Source organism: Neovison vison, chromosome 7 (assembly GCF_020171115.1).
Source record: "Neovison vison isolate M4711 chromosome 7, ASM_NN_V1, whole genome shotgun sequence".
NCBI lineage: Eukaryota > Metazoa > Chordata > Mammalia > Carnivora > Mustelidae > Neogale > Neogale vison.
The window spans coordinates 156,642,125-156,663,748 of record NC_058097.1 but is presented as its reverse complement, the minus strand read 5'-3'; the positions used below and the strand labels follow the sequence as shown (position 1 = coordinate 156,663,748).

Genomic DNA, 21,624 nt, shown 5'->3' with positions numbered 1-21,624 from the left:
CTGTTGACCAAGACGCTTCGTCTTCTTGAGTCAGCCTCTCAGATGAGCCGCAAAGGAAGCGGTGCTGAGCCTGGGCGCCGCGTGTGCTCTCTCCAGCGGTATTCGGTTCACCCAGAGGTAGCCTTGCAGAGGTCCTCCATGGCCTCCGTGGCCTGGATCCATACGTGCACACCTCTGTCCCAGGGAGGCTCCCAGGCCCTAGGAGAGGGTAACAATTCTGTAACTGAGCCTGGGCTGGGGGCCTGGAGGGTCTCACTGTGATCTTATTCATTATGCACACAGGCTAACTCGTGGTACCCAATGTGGGACAAGCTCAAGACCTGAGGGAGGCACCCCCCCCATACACGGGCACACACAATTTGGTGGGTAGGGCATAGGCCTCTGAAGATGCAGAAATTATGACAAAAGACAAAACATGAATGCATTGGTGAAAGCAGACAGATCAGAGGAGAATGGTGGATCCCTGGGAAGCAGGGCTGGAAAAGTGGGTTCAGCCAGATTTCTGGATGGGGTGGCAAGGAAAGCAGGCATGGGGATGCTCTGGGGAGCAGCCAACAGGAGATAGGGGGAGCAGGGCCTGACTTCCCTGTGAGGGCAGACTTTACCTCCCAGGCCCCCACTCCTGACCCTAGAGCTGGACTTCTTATCAACTGTCCCTCCTGTTCTCAAAGCAGTATTTGCTTTGTTTTGCTTTATAACAGCTTTATTGAGATATAATTTGCATGTCGCAAAATCAACCTTTCTAATATGTATAATTCAGTGGTTTTTAATGCATTCACAGTCGTGCAACCATCTCCACTACCTAATTTAAGAACATTTTTGTCACCCTGAAAAGAAACTTCATACCCATTAGCAGTCACTCCCCATTACCCCCTCCCAGGCAACCACGGATCTATTTTCCGTCTCTATGGATTTGCCTGTTCTGAACTTTCCATGTAAGTGAAATCATACAACACATGGCAATTGTGGCTGACTTTTTGCCTAGCCTGAAGTTTTCAAGGTTCATTCATGTCGTAGTACAAATCAGTACTTCCCTTTTATGGCCAAATCATATTCCAGTGTATGTATGTTCCACATTTTATTTATCCACTCATCGGTTGATGAACATTTGGATCATTTTTCCTTTTTAGTTATTGCAGGTAATGCTGATATGAACATTCATATACAAGATTTTGTGAGGGCCCACAGTTTTACTTTTTCTTGGGTATATACTTAGGAGTGGAATTGCCGGGTCATGTGGGACCTCTGTGTTTAGGGCTATTTGGTTTTCGTTTTAATACTCAGTGCCTGGGTGTATCAGAGAGAAATCCTTGGCTGTCTGAGCATCCTTTCCTGGCCCCGCCCGGGCTACGAGATTTGGCAGAACCGTGGGTAAGTCCTTTCTCCTGCTGGCTTCAGGTTTCTGATCTGTGAAATGGGGTTCTCATGGATCCCTGCTCACCTTCAGGGACCTTGTTAGTAATTATTACTCACACAGCACATCAAGGATTGCAAGCACTCTGCTGGTGTTGGCTGCTTTGGTTCCTTAGCCCTGTGAGTTGGGTGTCATGTTCCTGCTTTGCTGATGGGGAAGGGGAAGCTCAGAGAGGCTAACGGACCTGACTGAGATGACACTGGGGGTCAGTGGCAGAGCCTGATCTTGACCCTGGCCTCATTAGAGTCCAACTCCCTTGCCTGAACTCCTGCCTCACATGTGTCTCTGGGTGAGGCCTGCCTGAACCACCACCATGTTTTATGCCCCATCTTGAGGGCCGGGAAATGAGGGCCTGGATGTGGCCCAATAAGGACTCCAAGATAGAACTGTGCTGTAGGAATAAGGACTCGGCAAAAGTCTACTTTGTAGCTGGGTGTCTTTGGCTAAGTCGCTCTACCTCTCTGAGCCTCAATTTCCCTATCCGTAAAGCTGAAACTGTAATCGCAACTCTTCGCACTGGGGAATGTGCTGAGATGCTGTATATGAAGGGACAAGCGAGCCGCCAGGAAGACAGAAGGTGTTACCTGCACACTTAGCCCAGGTGGAGAGCGTGGAGAGGGCACAGAGAATTGCCGGGCTGTGGAGAAGTGCCTGGGTGGGTCGGGACCAGTGCTAAGGGAGGAGGCATCATCTGGGCTGGCCAGGAAGGTGAGAGGTGGGCGGTCTCCCAGGCAGGCCTGGCCTTCCCCAGCCTCGGGCTGCCAGAAACCAGGAGGGGTTTCCAGGGGACTCATGAAAGAGCCCCAGCCTAGAGGAGAGCGTGTAGACAGGCCGGCTTGTGCCCCATTCCTCTCCCCCAGCCGGGCCCATAGACGCCTGAGAGGGGGCCTGCATGACTGCCTTTCTTACCCCGAGTGGTAATAAAACACTTTAAATTTATTGTGACATTTGGATTTAATTAAAAAGTACACACTTAGGGAAGTAGAACATAATGGGGAGAGAGGCAGGGTGGCTTTTCCCCTCCTTTCTTCCCCAAACTAATTAGCGTTGTATTTTAAATTGTTTATGTGCCGCTAATCATCGTAATAAATCATTTATACTGAAAAAGACACACTCGGCTGTGCCCGCCGCGCGGGTTCCGCTCGCCGGGCTCTATCGCGAACAAATTGATCTGGAAGTGAATTTATTAACCACTGGGGAAGAAATCATTAGTGCTTTCTCTAAACATTCCCCAGGTACGCTTTATTGCTGCAGTTTATGCTGTAACTAAAAGGAGCATTACCCAGGCCCGTGTTGTAATAATCTCCTTGCCGAGCTGGCAGCCCCGCTCCCGAGCCAGGGGGCAGGAGGCGTGGCAAGCCCTGGCTGCACCTCCCTTATGCGGTCCGTCAACCCCAGCCCTTTCCCTTGCTCCTCGTTCCACAAGGGGCTCCCTGGGAGGTCTCTGTGGGCCGAAGGCTTCAGCCACCCCTTCTGACGCCTCTCAGCTGAAGAGGAGCTCATGGTCACTCATGTTTATGTCTCGGGAGCATGGCTTAAAGGAGGAGTGGCCGGAGATTCAGAGAACCGGGGAGCAGGGGGCTGTGAGGTCATTGGGGCCAGAGAGGCTTGTCATGGACCTGCTTCTCCATGCAGAGATGGAGAAGGCAGCAGTGGTGGGCCGATCATACCCTTGGAGAACAAATGGGGCTGATCAGGGACCCAAGCAAGAGCATCTGCTGCCAGCCCTATCCCTCAAGGCCTTCAGGCCCGGACCCTTTTCCGGCGTTTGGCTGAGCAGTCTGTTCTGCTCAGCTGCCTGGTGAGGCCTGCTGCCCTGTGTGTCCCTGCCCATCTCCCCGTGTGGGCCCAGAACAGTACTCAGTGCTCCACACATGGTTTGTCTGTTGACAGCACGATTGTCAGCTCCTCGGCAACAGATACTATGCCTTGGATGATGTGGCCCGGCAGCCAGCTTGCCCTACTGACCAGCACGCAGAATGTTTTCTTTCCCTTCACTCTGGGGGCTGCCAAGCACTCTGACTTCACAGGCCTGCTCTCCAAAACCCTCACACTCACAGCAAGCCTTCTCCCACCCGGCTTCTAGAAGGGGCATCCACTTCTGACCCAAGATCTCTCTAGGGCCCTGTGGCTGGTCTAATATACAAACCCTGCCCCTCCGACTCCCAAGGTCTTCTCCTAAATGGCTTCCTCCACTGGTGCCCCGTGAGCCTCCTCAGCCAGGCTGGGAGGTGGACTGGGAGGATCTGGCCCACACAGGCCTTGCCTTTCGTGGCTCTCATCCAGTTCTACAAAAGAGGGTGGGGCAGCCCCCAGGGTCTCAACAGGAAGCCTCAAGAGGGTACCCCACAGGCAGTGCTGGGTCAGCTAGAGCCAAAGGGGTTCCTGTCCTTGTGGCCCCTGGGGGCAGGCACTGGAGTCTCCCTCCTTGCCCCCTTGTCCTCCCTTCCCTCAACCAGCCTGTGGCTAGCAGATAAGTTCTGGATGCTTCGAGAAGGAAGCAGAACCCAGCATCTGGCTAGGCTGAGCCTGCCTGGAGGGTCCCCTCCTTGTGTCTGGAGAACACATTTAAAAGTTTGAATTCAAAATTGATTTTGAAGGGCCCTAATCTCTGATCCCCTGGTGCTCATGGTGTGTCTGCAGCTCCTGCCAGACTCTCGTTTTCTGGTTCAGCGCGTTAGTGCTCACGTCCCTGATGCTGTGAAATTGAGACTCGTCTGAGAGTCCATGCCCTCCTCCTCCTCTGCGGAGATTGCAGGCCCCTTGGGAGCCCTGTTTCATTAGATGGGTGACGTGGGCTTTGCGGGTTCCCAGAGAGCAGCTGAGTTGCTGTCTGGGGAACACAGCTTCCAGACACTTCCCTGCTGATTTCCTACAGCTGTGTGGCTCCAAGCAGCATCCTGTCGAGGGACCTGGGGGCTTGCTCCAGCAGCCCAGGACAGGATAGGGTTTGGTGGAAGCTACAGATGGGAAAGGCTTGTGCCTGGGATTCTTCTGTAGTAACCTTCAGGGGCTTTTTCTGCCCCCTGGCCCCCAGAGGCTCAGACTTGGCTGGGAGGAGGGAGGGAGTCACATCCCTAAGCCCAAAGGACCCTCAGGTGGCGAGTAGGGGAGGCTCGGTCTGTGCCGAGGAAGAGGGGTGTCTAGGTCACAAGCACAAAGGGGAAGCCTGAGCTGCTGAGGTTACACAGATGACTGAACTTTGGGGCTCTCCCTCTATCCGCTGAGGGTTGAAATGGTGTATTTATGTGCAAGGGGACATTCAGAGGGGGGACTTCATTCCTCATGGGTCTGCAGGGGTTGAAGAAGAGGATTGCTGCCCCTTGATCTAAAGGGTAGAGGGCTTATATTTGCAAAAGAGCTGTCAGTTGGAGCCCTGGGCTGGACCTCTCATAATTCCAGATTGAGGATGGTGGGACCTAGACACTGCCACGGTTTGACCTGCTTTGGTAGAGACACAGAGATGTAGGTGCCTAACGATGTGTGGCATGGGCCAGCAACAAGACAGACTGAGGTTCCCATCTCCAGGAAGCCTGCTGTCTGCATCAGCCCCCTCTGGCCAGCAGATTCTTACCAATAATATTCGGATAGATTCCGCTCAGTTTCTTTATTCATTAACTGAACTGATAGTTAAGAAGTGATTTTTATAGGGTTAAGTGCTGGAGACACAGTGGTGAATAAGACAGGACTCCCAAAATGGGCCCTCAGGGCGCTTTCATTCTTACGAGAGAGACTGATCATTGTCTTAAGTACAATCACACACACACAAAAAAACAAAAAACCTAAAACAATTATAAATTATGTTTACAAACTTAGAAGGAAATGACCAGGGAGTCATTTCAATAAAGAAATAAGGTGATCAAGGAAAGCCTCTCTGAGGAGGTGACATTTAAGCTGAAGCCCAAGGATGAGAAGGAGCCAGCCACACGAAGAGGCAGAGAAGGGTGTTCTGGGAACAGGGTGGGGTGGGGTGGGGTGGTGAGGAAACAGCATGTGCAAAGGCCCTGAGGCAGGAGGGAGATTGGAATGTGGCTGGTGCTCACTATGGGAGGTGGAGGCAGGGGCCAGACTGCATGAGGATATCATAAGCTTGTTGAAGAGGGTGGATGTTATTCTCAGCCCACTGGAAGTTATGGAAGGGTTTCAAGCTGAGCAGTGACCTGACCTACTTTGTTCTGAAAGATTTCTGTAGCTGCTGTGTGGAGAATGGATTGTAGACAGTAGACATGAGAGGCTGGTAGGGAGCTATGCTGATAGCGTGGCGAAAGATGATGGTGGCTCCGGAAATGGAAAGGGGAGGCAGTCTGGGAAGTGGGAGTCAGCAGTAGGGAGTGAGGATGACAGAAGGCCTGAGGTGACTCTGAGTCTCTGGCCTGAGCATCTGGGTGGGTGATGGTGTTAGCGTGATGAGAGGAAGCCTGGGGTATGGGTAAAGGGGCCAGGGTTTCAGGGAGGAGAGGTCGAGTCCTGTTTTGGACCTGTTGCTTTTGAGGTATGGCTGGGACCTTACAGAAACAATCAGAGAGCTGGGAGATCAGGCCTGCACTCATCCTGCAGACAACTGGGCAGTTAACTGAAGTGTCATTCCCCGAGACAGTCTCCAAAGAGCACTTGCAGCTTCTGACGTCTCTGAGTACCCCCCGCCCCCGCCGCCCCGAAGATCAGCAGAGAACCATGTGTCTCTGGGGAGCTGCTTCCATTTGCACCTGCTCCAGGGCATCGTTCAGGCCCCTGCGTGGTCTAGACTAGGTCTCCGAAAGCCCTCACCAGCCACCAGGCTGTGCTGGGTTTGGCTTCCCTCAACAGTGAGGGCCTGTGAGATGTGCGTGGAGACAGCTCAGCCCCTTCACCTCCAGACACTTGAAGGTCACAGCAGGGCCAGGCTTTAGGACACACCATTCCTAAGGAGGTTCCATCCCCTAAAACCTGCTGCAGAAATACACCCTCATAGGAAATGACTCCTGGGGAGGGCGCTGGGGCCCAGAGGTCTGACCTGCCCTGATGTACCCTGCAAGCTGTGTTTGGAACTTTCTTCTTTTGGCAGCGACCAGATTGAGTCCAAGCAGAACTTCACTTTCCCCAATGCTTAGGAAAATCATGATGCCATACTGTCATATCAAGGAGCTAGAGCAGGAAGGGGCTGGGGTCAGCAGTCTGGGTCCCAGGCCCCCTCACTTAGCCACTCCTAGGCTTGCCATGGGGCAGGTTGTATGATTTCTCTGACCTTCTGGTCATTACAAAGATGAGTGTTAATGAATGTAAAGCACTCGGCAGAGTAGACAGTAAAGGCTATCATCCCGCTGTTGAACGTGACTTAGCAGCTGCAGGTACACGGGGACAGCATTGCATGGTGCTCCCACCAGCCTACTGTGATGGGCTATGGACACAGGAAGGGACTTCACACTTCAGAGAAGGCAATTATTGCTGGACCTCCTTTCAGTTTCTTACCCTGAGTTGGGCCCCGTTCTAGGTGCCCCCCACTTCCCTCGTTCACACAGCAGCCCCTGGCTGTTGATTGAGTCCCCCCCCCCCAGCAACTGGGTTCTGGGTCTGAAGCCCCCCGGTCCTCCCCTCACAGCTCAGCCCACTACCCTGAGGACATGTGAGGACATGGGCCGTCTCAGGGCTTCTTTGTCCCTCTCAAGGCTGCAATGCAGGCATCTTACATCTGCCACTACACAGCCCTTCTGGTCCCTGTGCCCCTTCTGGCCCCACCTCTAAACCCTTCCAAGGTCCCACAGCAGCTATAGCTTATAGCTCCTTTGGAACCACCAATGGAGCAGAAGTGGCCTGTGGCTCACGGGAGCATAGGGACTGTGCCCTGCCATCATTTCTCCTCTTCTTAACCCAGGTCCTGCTCTAGGAGTGCTGCTGGCCCCCACCCTGGGATCATCCTGGCATCTAGGCCACAGAGGGGGACCCAGATGCTGCCCCAGTAACCGTTCCCTAACCAGTCTGTGCAGAGAAGCCATGGGCCGTGGGCTGGGTGAGAATCTGAAGTCCAGAGTTGGCCAGGAGAGGGTTCAGTCCCTGCCCTGCAGCCTCCTAAATGTGTGACCTTGGGTAAGGACTTGAACCTCCCTAGGCCTCTGCTTCCTCATCTGTTGAATGGGGGTCATCATTAGGACGTCAGAGTGAATCTGAGGGTTCCCTGAGATCTCGGGTGTAGTGAGTACAGAGTAAATGGTGGGTTTTATGGAGAGGCCTCCAAAGTCTTGGTTGAGGCGTGTCCATCTCAGTTCTTTATTTTTTTTCTTTGAGGTGGAACGTATATGCAGTAAGAGGTGCAAGTCTCAAATGTTCAGTCCAACAAGCTTCTGCATTTATGTGCACCCCTTTAAACACCACCCAGATCAAGACCAGGACATTTCCAGTTCTTCAGCGGGCTTCCTCAAACCTCCTGCCCCATGATAACATATGCCATTATTCTGACATTTCTCACCACAGACCGGTTTTGCCTGTTTAGGTAATGCATAGGGATAGAATTATACCGTACATAGCTTTTGTGTCTGGCTGGCTTCTTTCATTCAGCATTAAGCTGTCTGATTCTCCATGTTGCTGTGTACCCGTGATCCATCTTCTTCATGGCTGTGTGGTATTCCACTGTGTGAGTGCACTGCGGTGTGTTATCCATTTTGCTGTCGTTGATGGGCATTTGTGGTGTTTGCAGGTTGGGACCCTTGTGAAGAAAACTGCTCTGGACGTCCTTGTACATCCCCTCTGGTGGGCATATGCTGTCATTTCTGGTGGGGGAATACCTAGGAAGAGAATTATTGGATTGTAAGACATAGATCATTTTTCTTAGCTGATTTTTTAGAAAGATTTATTTATTTGCCAGAGAGAGAGAGAATGAGAGAACATACAAGCAGGAGGAAGCAGCAGGCAGAGAGAGAAACAGATTCTCCACTAAGCAGGGAGCCTGATGGGGGACTTGATCCCAGGACCCTGGGATCATGACCTGACCCGAAGGCAGACACTTAATCGACTGAGCCACTCAGAGGTCCCTTAGCTGATTTTTTTAGGCCACTGTATCAGTGTGCTTCATGTCCATACATTGTACATTTTGTCCATTAATTTGACCCTCAGAATAATTCTTTAAAGTGGGCTGTCTTCATTTAGCAGGTAGGGAAAGTGAGGCAGAGCTGAGAAGCAATGGAGTCAGAATTCAAGTCCAACCCTTCTCTCTGCAGGGCTCCCCGTCTTTGTGTCTATACCACCTGCCTCTACACCAGCCCCTTTGAAGGGCAGTGCCAGGGCAAAAGGGGCCAGTCCTCCAGTGAGTTGGCCACCGTTCCAGCATCCCTCCCCTGGCCCAGTGAGGAGTTGGAGGCCACGGGAACCTGACTTCTTTCCCTCTTCTCACGCAATGAGCACGCCACCTGCAAAGGGGTGCACGGAGGTGTGGTAATGAACGTGCTCTAGGTGGCTGTAGCCACGCGTTTCAACAGTTGTTCTCGTTGGCTTTTGATTCCAAATGAGTAGGAAATGCTATTAGTTCAGGCCTCGCCTGCCGCATGGCAAGGCCCTGGGATAGGAGTGCAGTGAGACGAGAAATTGTGGAGATAAAACTGGTGTGAAATGGAGGCCTTCTCACAAGGCTGGATGTGTCCGTGCGAAATGAAGTTACTTCTGAGAAAACGAGATTTAAAGAGATTCTGCGGAATTAGATTACACTTTCAAATTTCCTTATTAAACAGGACTGTTGCTGTAGAGGGGCCACTGGCTGGCTCTGTTTGGGACCCTCCTCTGCCCTTCCAGGCCCAGGTGTGGGCCCACGTGGGCACAAGCACCTTGCAGCTTGGCCGTGACCCAGATCCCCAAAGACCGCAGACCCCGCCCCACCTGCAGCAGCTGGAGCGGGTGCAAAGCATGGGACTGCCTTTCTGGAGAATCCCCAGCACTGCCCTGGGTCCTGTGTGGGTAAAACCCAAGGGCTCCCACTCTTCCGTTTCCTTGGGAAGGTAGTGGTGAGAACTGGGCCTCTTCCTCGTGGGTTTTGCTAAAATCAGAGCTCAATTTCAAGAGACCATCTACTTTTTGGAAATGTTGTGTTATTTTTTGTTTTGTTTTGTTTTTTAAAGATTTTGTTTATTTATTTGACAGACAGAGATCACAAGTCGGCAGAGAGGCAGGCAGAGAGAGAGGAGGAAGCAGGCTCCCCGCTGAGCAGAGAGCCCGATGCGGGACTCCATCCCAGGACCCTGAGATCATGACCTGAGCCAAAGGCAGAGGCTTAACCCACTGAGCCACCCAGGTGCCCGGAAATGTTGTGTTTTAAAAAGCAGTAAAGGTGCTGTGACCACTTGTGCGTAGGTGTGTGTAATACCTGAGCACGCCCATCATGCGTGTGCGCGGGTGCAGGGGTGTGTGTCAGCAGCTGCTAGACACCAGCGTTGTGCCAGGCTGCAGGATGAAACCATCGTGGGGAGAATCGGCACAGTCCCACCTTTCGTGGAGCTGGCGTACGTGCGTGTGTTTATGTGTCTGCACACGAGCACCTGTGTGCTGCTGTGCATGTTTGCAGGTGTGTCCTGAGTCTCTGTGGCTCTTTGTTTTAATGCCTCTTGCCTGGGGTCCACAAGCACCTCAAGAGATTCATAGCACACAGTCTGAGAGCATAGCCAACGAGGCCAGGGCTTGGACCCGGGATTCAAATCCCAGCACTGTCCCATTCTACCCATGTGTCCCCTGACAGGTCGGAACCGTTCTTGGGCCTCAGTTTTCTCATTGGTAAAATGGGAATAACAAGCCCCAGGGGAGCCCAGCTTCTGCCCCAGGAGGCCAAGCTGCGGTGTGTGGAGACAGGTTTAGAAGCACCACTGAGACACAAACAGAGATGAGGAGAGCTGCCAAGGGAACGCCCCCAGGGGGCCTGCGCTGAGCTGCCATAGCGCTGCTTTCTCCTACACACGTCTGCCGCAACCACAGGACTGTTCTTCGGGTGACGCTGGACTCGAGCAGGTGCCTATGTGACTTTAACCAGGGTCACACATTCAAATCCGTGTATTTGCCTCGAAGTTTGTGATCATCACTATTTTAGGGGCCTGAGATGAAGCTGTGACTCAGGTCATCCCTTCCCCTGCGCCAGATAAAGTGACACTGATCAGAGCTAACCTTTGACTGCCGGGTCCCATCAGTCCTAAGCACTTCGCAGAGACTGGCTCCCTGATTCCTGAGATGCGGACTGTTTTCATACTCATTAACGACAAAGAAAACTGAAGCACAGAGGAATTAAAGTCACACCGTCAAAGGCGTCACAAACCCAAACTGAAGGGTACTCCGTAACTGGCCTGGACTCTTCAAAAATGCTAGTGTCTTGAAACACAAAGAGAGGCTTGGGAATTCTTCCACGTTTAAACAGACTAAACTTGACAAGTGATAGCGAGGCAGGATCCAGAATGTTAGTTTGCCATAAAGGGTATTATTGGGGAAATTGGTCAGATCTGAATGAAGTCTGCAAGTAATAGTGTTAGATCAAGGATAATTTCCTGGTTGTGTTAATTGTATTGTGGCTACGTGACAGAATGTCCTTGCTTTTAGGAAAAACACATCAAAGTATTTAGGAGTGTGAGCCTTCCTGTCTGAACACAACTCGCAAATGAGTCAGGGAAAAAAATCATAGGTAGCTGTATAGAGAAGGATAAAGCAAATATGGTAAAATGTTCCTATTTAGGGAATCTAGGCAAAAGGTGGACAGGAATTCTATTTTGCAACTTCTCTGAAGGCTTGAAATTGTGTCAAGATAAAAAGTTGAAGGAAACAAGGGTCGAACAGGGGAGGGCATCCTGGGACGCATATTAAGAATACTCCCCAGTTTTCGCGTCAGTCCCCCCTGGAAGCCAGATTCAGCTGAGCCTTAGTATGTGTGACCTTGTTCTGTCCTCACCACCATCTTTTTGTCTCCCCATTTCACAGAAACAAGTCAGAAAGATGGGGGATTTGCACCAGGCCCTCGAGCTCCTTGGGACAGTGCTCAGGCTGGAAAGTAGGCTCTCTGACTTCCAGCTCTGTGCCCTGCACCTCACAGCCACTGCTGACTCTGACTTTGGGTGGCAGGTGGGATGGAGAGGGCAAGGCATTTCTTCCTGGAGCCGTGGTGGAGGGAAGGTGCTGGGATAGACGCAGACCAGGTCCATATGCAGGTTGGAGAGGGATGTTATTCTAGGATTCTACAGGGACCAGATCCCGCAGTGCCAAGCAGGACGTGCTAGCATGTGGGAGGGGGGTCTCTGATGCCAGCTGGAGTTGCTAGCAGTGGCCGCAGTGGCGCAGGGCATAGCTGCAAGTGACCCAGGACTGGGTGAGGTGGGCTTCGGCGAGTGGAGGACTGGCTTTGGAGGAGCTTGTGGGAGGTAGCAGGAGTGCTCCCCAGCTGGGCTAAGCCTGCTGTCCAAGCTGGAGGGAGGCATCAGGGGGACTGGGAGCCGGTGGGCTTGGCAGTTTGGAGAAATTCACATACCTGATATGGGGGGTGCAGCTTGGCTTAGGATAGCTGGGCAGGGATTACTGAGGACTTACTTGAGTCTGACGTTGCAGACCCTTGGGGGATCCAAGTGAAGAGAAGGGCTTCTCTCCTGGCTGGAGAGTGGGTACAGGAAAAGCTGAATGACCTCTGGCAGTCCCTCCTGGTCACTGGGACTGTCTGGCTTTTCCCCAGATTAAAGAGCCTAGGGTAAGTGTCTGGCAGCCGATGAGTCAGACCTGGAGCTGCCTCCTCCTCCTATCAGCCTGCCTGGCATAGAGGCGGGCTGGGGTTTGGCCTGCCTCCCCTCGAATGGCATCCCCCCCCACACGCTGAGATGTAGGGGTAACACATGGGCTATGTGAACTGGTTTATTTTGCTGGGTCCCGCGTGTGTCTGAGCGAGTGCCCATGCGTGCGGGCAGGCTCAAACATCAACCATTGTAAAATATCAGTGTTTTCATGGGTGAGTAGTAATTACTGGGTAATGCTTTAAAACCTTTCCTGAAGGAGCGCAAAGCTGTTTTTTTTCTAAAGTCAGGAGTACATTAAAAGGATTACCATGTAGATTTGATTTTTAGATAACACTAAAATGGATCCCAAATGGACTTCAGCAAAGGGATGCTATCTCCTTAATGGAAAGTGCATGGCCCGAGGCTCAGCTCCCAGAGCCAGGCAGGGGAGGGAGGGAGGGAAGAGGTGTCTGCAGGGCTGACTGGCGGGCTGGGTGGGGGTTGGGGAGGCTGGGTGGTGAGGGCAAGCCTTGACCCTCTGGGGAACATCTCACTCCATTTGGGGAACAGAAGAGATGCCCCCTTTAAACCTCCTTGCCTTTTCAGGAGTGTTTTCAGGTCTCCTGAACTAGCCCTATGAAAGAGCAAACACAGTGTGTGGGTGCTCAGTAAAGAAGGAAGGAGTGAGTCAGACTTCTCCCAGGACTTCAGTTTTTTCTAGGCAGAGAAAGCCCAAGGTCCCCATATGTTCTGGGAGCTCCTTAGCCAGGCTGGCGTTCTGTGTGTCGGCGGACATCAGACACTGTTTGGCAGAAGCCTTGTGGCTTCTTAAGTTCTCCAGGGTCCAGGAAACAGAGTTCCCAGGCCTTATGGAGCCCTGCCATGGGCCACAGCCAGCCCAAGCATGGGCAAGATGCAGAGGACGTGGGCTGGCTTGTGGCTTTGCTCCTCACAGCCCTTCTGGGTCCTGTCGGTTCCAGGCCCAGCTAGTGCTACAGATCACAGCTCCGTGGGCTCTGCGGCTAGGCGTGCTGGGGCCTCAGCTCTAAAGGCCAGCCAGTCTAGGAGCCATGCCAGACCTCTCTTGGGGAGGGGGGCTCAGGCTGTTGCCTGTCCAGGTATGTAAGGGGAAAACCAGCTTGGTGGGGCTATCCTCGAGACCCGGCCTGAGATTTTGCAAGCTGGTGAGTGTGTACTTATAGCTGTGCTGGCTGGGTATTCCCTCCACAGGACCCAGGGACAGTTGTTCCAAAGACCTCCTCACATCCAGCTCTCTGTACCCCTCCCCCATTCTCCCTCACCCTGTGGGTCTGGCCTTGGAAGGAACCCTTCAGAGCTCCCTTAGCTCTCAGGGCTGCCTGCTCCCCAGCTGGCTCCCTCGGCCTCCTTAGAGCTCTGTGACCAGACTGGACCCTGGCAGAGGAGACACAGGCAGGCCTCAGGACATAGTCATCCTCAGCCTCATCCCTCTCAGACCAATTAACCTTTAGAGCTGCATTAAGGAAATTAGGCAGCAGGCATCCCAGCTAACAGGCCCTGCAGGGACTGGAGGAAGGAGGAAGGAGAGTCCACTGCCAGTCAGTGCGGCGTCCCCTCTGCCGTCACCTGTCCTGCTCCCGGGCCCTAGAAGGCCTCCCAAGAAAGGTCTGAAGAGGCAGCAAAGCGCAGCAGCAGGGAGGACCCCCGGAGCCTGTTGGGTGATGAGTGGCTTATACTAGACCTTGCCTTCAGACCAGTGCCTCAGTTTCCCCACCATTCCTTGGAGCATTTGCCTGGAAGAGCTCGGAAAGCCCTTCTGGGCTGACATCTGTGGATTCTAAGGCTGAGGCCTCTTGGAGGCTGCTTCTCTTCTCAAGTCTGAGGAAGGGTCAGACACCAGGAAGAGGGAAGGGGAAGGAAGCCGCTCCAACTCTGGGCCGAGGGCAGTGGGTGGAGGCAGGGATAGGAGGATAAGAGGGATACCAGGGAGAGGGAACTGAACCCAGGTACCCTAGAGAGTGCTGGAGTCCCTTGGAGAGGACAGGGCCAGGAGGAGGGCAGACTTCATGGGCTTGGTGGAGAGCTAGGGAGGCAGGAAAGGGTGGGCTCTTCCCTCCAGAGGGGACTCCTCTGTGCTCCTGAGCCTTGGTCAGGGAAGGCGCACCCCCACCCCCACTGTCTTCATGAGGGGTTCTCAGGCAGCTCATACAGATGCCCCACACCTGCCTCAGTCCTGGGTCTCGACTCTGAGACTCCCTGCATTTCACTCCAATCAGTCTTCACCACAGTCATGCCTCAGGGCTCCGTGTTGGATGTCCAGACTCAGTATGACCTCTGTCCCCACCTCCTCCTTGCTGTTGCTCCCTGTGGTCACTGCTTATGCCCCCATGGCTTGGGGCTAGGAGCCTGAGTCTCTGTGCACACGCACGCACATGCCTACACACTAGGCCTACGTGCATGGGGTGTGCGTGAGTGCACATTACCTGCTGAGAGCTCAGCTTCTCCAGTAAACTCCATGCTGAAATTCCTAGCTTTTGTAGTTTTTCTTGTATGTTGAGAGGCATGCATGGGCCCTGGGGGTGGGGTGGGGGAACCCCCGTGGTTCAAAGACTGTGTCCTGGTGGGTGGAGCAAGGGTTCAGAGACTCAGAACCTCCCCAGCCTCAGGCCAGGGCAGGTAGGAAGTTTGAATCTAGCTGGAAGCATTGCTGAGGAGAGCCCAGAGGAGGCCAGGCTCTGCTGTCTCCCTGCTCACTCCGCAGGGACCCCCAGGGCTCCTGCTCCCCACTGGGAGTGTCGTGGGGTGTCCCACACTCTTCCTGATACCACCACAGTCCCACAGGAGTGAACCAAGAGTCTGTAGGCTGAAGGTGCAAGTCTTGAGGTAGCCAAAAGATCTGGGAGTTGCAGTGGACCCAAGTCCACTGTGAGATTCAGTTCTTAGGGCTGCTGGAAGAGCCAGGCAGATGGAGCTGCATGAGGAGAGTTCAGGCCTCCTGGCAAGCAGACCGCGCAGGAGGCTGTGGCCAGATGGGGACAAATAGCTCGGGGGCTAGGCCTTGCGGCCACATGTGTGCTGTACAGCCAAGCTGATGTGGGGCTCCGCAGGCTGCCTGCAGCTTCTGAAGGGACCTCTGCAGGCGGCGGGGAACAGCCTGTGCCGTGTGGCTCAAAGGACAGGACCCCCAGGGCCAGGGTCGAGTGGTGGGAGGCTTGCTGGGGAACAAGTGAGGACTGGGAGCCCCCACCCTGGAGAGGGCAACAGGGAGAAGCAGTGGGCTCCCATTCCTCGAGGGGATGGGCCCGAGCCCTGGAGCCACAGAGTCAATACCGTGTCGGTCCTTCTGTTGTCCACCCATCCACAGGCGTGCCCATGCTCTCCGTCCAGCCCAAAGGCAAGCAGAAGGGCTGTGCGGGCTGCAACCGCAAGATCAAGGACCGCTACCTGCTGAAGGCACTGGACAAGTACTGGCATGAGGACTGCCTCAAGTGTGCCTGCTGTGACTGCCGCCTGGGCGAGGTGGGCTCCACCCTCTACACCAAGGCCAACCTCATTCTGTGCCGGCGCGACTACCTGAGGTGCGCCTCCCGCCGGCCCCAGCCCCCCACCCCCACCCCAGGCCCAGCGTGGCTCTGCCCCTGCTTCTAGACCCAGGCCCTGAGTGCTCATCCCTGACCATCCTTGCCCGGCCCTGCTCCCCCAGATGTCCACAGAGGCCCAAAGACAGAGCCACACCGTCAGCTGCTTGGCTCAGCGCCCAGCACAGGGCCTGAGCCAGCCTTCGAGACCACGGGACACCTGAGATAAGTTTCCCAAGGGTACCAGCCTGGCTTTGCCTGTCTTTGTCAGGTGCTTCTGACCCACCCTGTCCTTGGAATCTGGGAGGAGACACCTCAGAGGCCTTCCAGGACCAGGTGGTCAAGCTCTGACTTCCCTGGGCCCCTCCTGCCTGGTGAAGTCTTCTTGCCTCCTCTTCCCTGTGCCCAGTGGGCCCTGGCATTAGACACCTGGGCGCCTGGTGCATCTGGCAGGTAGCCAGACCCTGGGAGAAGGACCACTGATGTTGGAGCTTAAAGACCTGGGTTTGAACTAGCTCCGAACCCTCTAGCTTCTGACCTTCTCCAAGCAGCAGTTTGTCCCTCCGTGAATAGTTAATTATAAAGACAAAAGCTTTCCCAGCTCACATTCAGTGGAGCTCTAACCCGCCCCCCCCCACAACCTAGATCCTATTCCCTGGGGCTGTCTCCCCCAATTAACCCTCCCTTAGGCCATTTATGACATCAGCAAGGCTGGAAGGAGGCCACAAAGTGGGGGCCTTGGCTGAGACCCAGCATCTACATTTGGCTGGGTGGCCAAGGCCGGGCCTTGCGAGGAAGGAAGGCCCATTGCATTAATTAACAGGTCAGGCAAGGGCTTCGCTGGGGGCCTCCCACTGCCCAGGTCTGGGCCATGGTAGCGGGCAGGGTTATCAGCAGACTTACTTTCGGGAAGAGCCTAGGGTTTACCTGCCTGTACCTTCTCTTTCAACTTCTGCCTTCAGCCAGACGTTTTTTAAGTATTGCAATAATCTAGGACCTGTGTGACTCAGTGCTCCTTGCTGGGCTGGAGGCAAGGGCTGAGGCCAGGAGGAGGGGCTAAGGAAGAATATTTCTGGGGACTCCCCCCTCGATGACCTCCAAGTTGGAAGATTTCAGACAGCCCCTGGGGGCTGGACATCCCAGGTTGAGGAGAGTTGGCATACCAACCCAGGGGTCCCCGGGACCTGGGCGGGAGGGGCCACAGTGTAGGATGGACTCCTCAGCAGAGTCTAAGCACCCACATGCATTCTGAGCCCTGACACCTACTGGAGCTGAAGGTATTGTTTCTGGGCTCTGGCAGAGGCCAAGAAATGACTTTGGGGCCAGGTAGGTCAGTGGGCTAGGGTAGGGGTGGGGCTTCCTGGGGCGGCTCCTCCCCAGAGAGGCCTCTCTGAAGGCAGCCCCCCTGCAGTCACTGGGGGCAGTGAGGCCCCTCCCTTGGCAGGCAGATGTTGCGGCCCAGTCTTTGTCTGCCTTAATCTGAGCCACCAGGCAGCTCAGGCTGATGAACAATGGAGCCAAGCTTGAGCAGCAGGCGCCTGGGTTTGGGCTGGACAAATCAGGGATTAGGGGGTCTCTCGCCTGCCTCTCAGCCCTCTTGCCTCAGTTGGGACTTGCTCAGCCAGTGTGCAGAAAAGAAGCGAAGAGGAGCCTGGGTGGGGGCTTCAACCATTGGAATACCCTGCCCGAGACTGGCCTACATGGGGAGAAAGTGAGTGCCCCATCCCAGAGCTCTGCAGCCAGCAGCTAGGAGGAGGGAGGGAATGCCTGTGTGAAAGAGGCCTTGGGCCAGATGGCCTTGGAACTTTCTTTGGGCATTTGTCCTATTTTAGAAGCATCTTTGAGGGATCACCTAGTCTAGAACCCCCTTTTGAAAAAGGTTATGCTGAGATCTAGGAAGAGGAAAAAGGGATTTAGGCAAGTCACCCAGTGAGTTGGTTGCTGAAAAAGACCACCCCACAGGGCTGTTGTCGAATTAAATGAGTTGATCTCAGTACAGCCCTCAGAACACGGCCTGGCACATGGCAAACACACTCAGTAGAGGCATTCACTCAGTGGTCCAGGACTGAGAACTTAACCGAAGTTTCCACAACAAGCCTGCAAAGAATGTTCTTCAGTCTCCGTTTTATAGTCAAAATAAAGGAGGCTCAGAGAGACCTAGGACCTGCCTGAGGGCCAGTGGACTGCCCCTGAGTTCATGCTTGTGTGACTTGAGTCCTTGCTCATGGCCCAGCCCAGTGTTCTTCCACTGGCCCTAGGTCCCAGTAGCCCAGCCCCAGTGGGAGCCTAGGAGGGGGATCTTGTCAGCCCAGCCCAGAGAAGGGCAGTGTCACCCAACTCCTGAGCCCCTACACTGCTCTCCATGGGTGGCTGAACTGATTTCTCTGAAGCCCAATCTCTTAGCAGAATCCAGAGGCTGCCCTCTGTGTTCCTTCCCCCTTGCCTAGGCCCACCTGCCAAGCACCCAGGAGTAGGGACCCGCGGGGCCCCTGGTAGAGCCTGCTCCTCTGCCCCCCAACCCTGACCAGCCCCTGAGCCCTCTGCACCCTACACCTGGCAGGCTTTTTGGCACCACGGGCAACTGCGCTGCCTGCAGCAAGCTGATCCCAGCCTTCGAGATGGTGATGCGGGCCCGGGACAATGTGTATCACCTCGACTGCTTCGCTTGCCAGCTCTGCAACCAGAGGTGAGTGCGTACCTAGAGCAGACCCCCGCTGCCGCCTGCGGGGCCAGCACACTGCCCGCACGTACGTGCAAATATGCACGGGCTCAGATGTCGTGTGGTCGTGAGCATGCATGTGCATATGTGTGTTTCGCGTATGCCTGAGCCCCATAGCCGGATGTGTGCCCTCTGGCACTGTTGTGTATATGTTTGGAGGGCCCATGTCTGTGTGGGTGTGATGGGTCACACATGCATGTGCTTACTGTGTATGAACATCGTGTCACGCACGTGTGTGGATTTTTAAACGTGCATGTACAGGACAGGCATGAGTGTGCTGTGTGCACATGACAAATGAGTACGAACACACACACATTCAAATGTTCATGTGCCAGGGGTCTACCGGGCCATACGTATGTGCATGTTTCTACATTTCAGTGAGGAGTTCCTGTGCCTGGAAGGGAATGCCCTGATGGGAACAGCTACTCACTCCTGTGAGTCTGGGTCCAGCCCAGCCACTTTCTAACCCTTACACCATGTCCCAGCCCCATGGGAGGCCCCAGGGACCTAAGGGGCCAGAACCTCTCAGCCCTCTCTGGGGGCCTAACACTGGAAGACAAGCCATTTTCTCAGGGGCTCCTCCAATTGTTCCCAGAGGATGAGGTCCAGAGGGACCTGTAGAGAAGGCCTAGGGGGATCGCGGGGGGGGGGGGGGGGGGGGCAGGAGGGGAGCTCAGACCAACCTGCGGCTAAGAGGGCTTGGTGAAGTTGCAGTGCCACCTGGTGGTGGGATTGGGATCTTCTGGGACTGAGCCTGTGACCCAGGGGTCTGGCTGAAGGCCTAGCCACCCTGGGGACATCTTTGGGGAAAGAGCCTAATCCTCCCATACTGTAGAAAAACAGAGGGGTGGGGGGTGCGGGCGGGTAGCAAAGCAAGGCCTTCTCTGGGTGGGAGGGAAAATGGTAGGACAGGGTCACCTCCTTCTGGAAGGATGCTCCAGGAAACCTACAGATTCTGTTCAAAGGAAGAGTTTCACTGAGTCATCCTCTTAAGTTGGGAAAAAGAGCAGAAGGATAGAAAAAATCAACCATTTTACCCCTTCCTCCTCCCCCATTTCTGCCTCTCTCCACCTGTCTCCTCTCTGTCTTTTTCTGTTTCTTTGTCCTTCTTTCTCTTTCTCCCTCTCCGGGACTGGGGTAGGATATTCCTAGAGCTTCCCACCAACCCCATCCCTCCAGGGAAGACCCAACTATGGCCCAGACTTGTCCATCTGTCTGTCCTATACCCCAGACTACAGGGTCTGGATGAGGACTGGGCTGACCCAGGGTGATTGACCAGGTTGGCTATGAGACCTTTAAGGGATCCCTTCTGGAAAGTTGAAGGAACAAAACTCTCCAGGACCTCAGTTCTCACATGTCTACCTCCTGGGCTGGGCTGGGGCCTGTCTGGAGCCCCCACCATCCACTGGGACCCCTCCATGGCCTCTCTCTCCTGCTTGGATTTTCCAGATTTTGTGTGGGAGACAAATTCTTCCTGAAGAACAACATGATCTTGTGTCAGATGGACTATGAGGAGGGACAGCTCAATGGCACCTTTGAATCCCAGGTTCAGTAATGCCCAGCGCCTGGCCTCCAGGCCCATCTGTCCGTCTGCCTGTCTGCCCGTCTGCCCGTCTGCCCACCCGCCTGGCCGGCCAGCCACTCTCCTGCCGATTAGAACTCCTCCGTCCTCGATGGGAGGGATGGCCCTTCCTCCGCTGCCCGTCTGTGTGTGACCCCTCCTGGGGCCAGGCTGGGCCTGTACAGTCTGTCTTCTGTATATAAATGGGAACATTTATTTTATGAGAAATGTAATGCGATTTTATTACTGGCGTGGATTAAACTTATGAATGTTTCCGGGGAGGTTACTGTGCGTTGATCACCTGACTGATACAGACCTGGGGGTCCCTCTCCTCTGCTTGGGAGTGGAACAGGGCCCTCCCCTGGGCTCCCTAAAGCTGGGCACAGAGCAGGACCTGGGGCTCCAGTGTGTGCTGTTGATGGGCAGGGCAGGGGAGCTCCAGGTGGGCTTTAGGGGGTAGAAGCTGGAGGGAAGGGGACAAGCACACATATCCCACAGCCAGAGGTGGGACCAGGGGTGTCCTCCCCTCCTCCTGGAAGAGCCTATACCCTGGCCCCCAAGATAAATAGAAGCAAGGTGAAACCCTCCCTTCCCTGGGTTCCTTTGTGGCCTCCTTCCACGGAGACCCCCAGCCAGGAACCCAGCCTTGACTTGTTCCCATAGTAAGACCCCGAATCCCGAGCCTTCTACTTTGAGAATACCTTTCACAAACCCCTCTTCCATTTCAGGGTGATGGGCAGCCTTTGCTGTCTCCTCCCTGCAGCTTGGGCCTGTCCTGGGGCCCGACTTTCTGCACTCCTGGGTGACCAAGAACAATCTTGTTGGCCTGTATTCAACCCACGCAGGCTAGAGGCTTTCATTCATTCATTCAGCAAACCTTAATCTACTCTGTCTCATCCCCGTGCTGCAAGCACCAGCCATGCAGATGAATCATGGATCAGACACAGTCCCTGCCCTTGAGAAGGAGGGAGAAAGCCAGGAAAGCAAGCGGAGTCCAGCACAGTGAGGACGAACCCCACAGGGAAACCTGGGATGGGCCAGTGGCCTTCCGCGGACCACGACCACTTGCGACAAACGTGGAGAGTCAGAGACAGCCCATCCAGTGACACACGCAGTCAGACAGATGTGCATGCTGGCAGGCAGGAGACATAGACACACGAGCGGACAAGTGTGTAGGCAGAAATAGGCGGGGACAGCCATCCAGCCAGATGCCCAGGGCGTTTTCCATGCCCTGCTGGGCAATGAATGGTATGACAAATAGGGACTGCTTGGATCCAAAGCCTGGATGGGTAAGGCTGTGTGGACAGGCTTTCCCCCAACCATCAGGCCACTTGCTCCTCCTTCTCTGGGGACTGTTCTCACCCTGGACTTGGCCCAGAGCCCAGGGCGGATGGAGCCTGCTCGCTGCTTCCAGCTCTGCCTACTCCTGGATGGGGAACTGCGTGACACCCTGCCCCAGGCCTGCTCCTCCACTGAGAGTGACGTGGGAGCATGGCCGGGCCTTTCGGGCCCTGGAAGCAGCTTCCTCCCCACATGGTGGTTTTGTGGTCAGTGGCCAATCTGTGGGCAGGGATCACTAGGATCCTGCCAAGGATCTTGGCGCAGGGGTTCTCATCTGTGGGGTGTCCCCCTCTTATGACAGAGAAGAGTGGCAAAGAGCCAGGTGGCCTGGCTGCAGT

General features: G+C 54.6%; 1 protein-coding gene across 3 annotated transcripts in view; it reads left to right on the top strand.

The window, feature by feature from the left end:
- LMO1 (LIM domain only 1) overlaps positions 1-20,226 on the top strand; it is a 40,301-nt gene extending 20,075 nt beyond the window's left edge. For 2 of the 3 annotated variants that reach the window (XM_044260894.1, XM_044260893.1), the window contains 3 exons: positions 15,452-15,665; positions 18,226-18,351; positions 19,834-20,226. In XM_044260894.1, the coding sequence (XP_044116829.1) occupies positions 15,452-15,665; positions 18,226-18,351; positions 19,834-19,939 (446 nt within the window). In that variant the 3' untranslated portion in view covers positions 19,940-20,226. Of the gene's footprint in view, positions 1-14,937; positions 14,971-15,451; positions 15,666-18,225; positions 18,352-19,833 lie in introns of those variants that run through there. The other variant, XM_044260895.1, reaches the window with a different exon arrangement.
- The last annotated feature ends 1,398 nt before the right edge of the window (positions 20,227-21,624 follow it).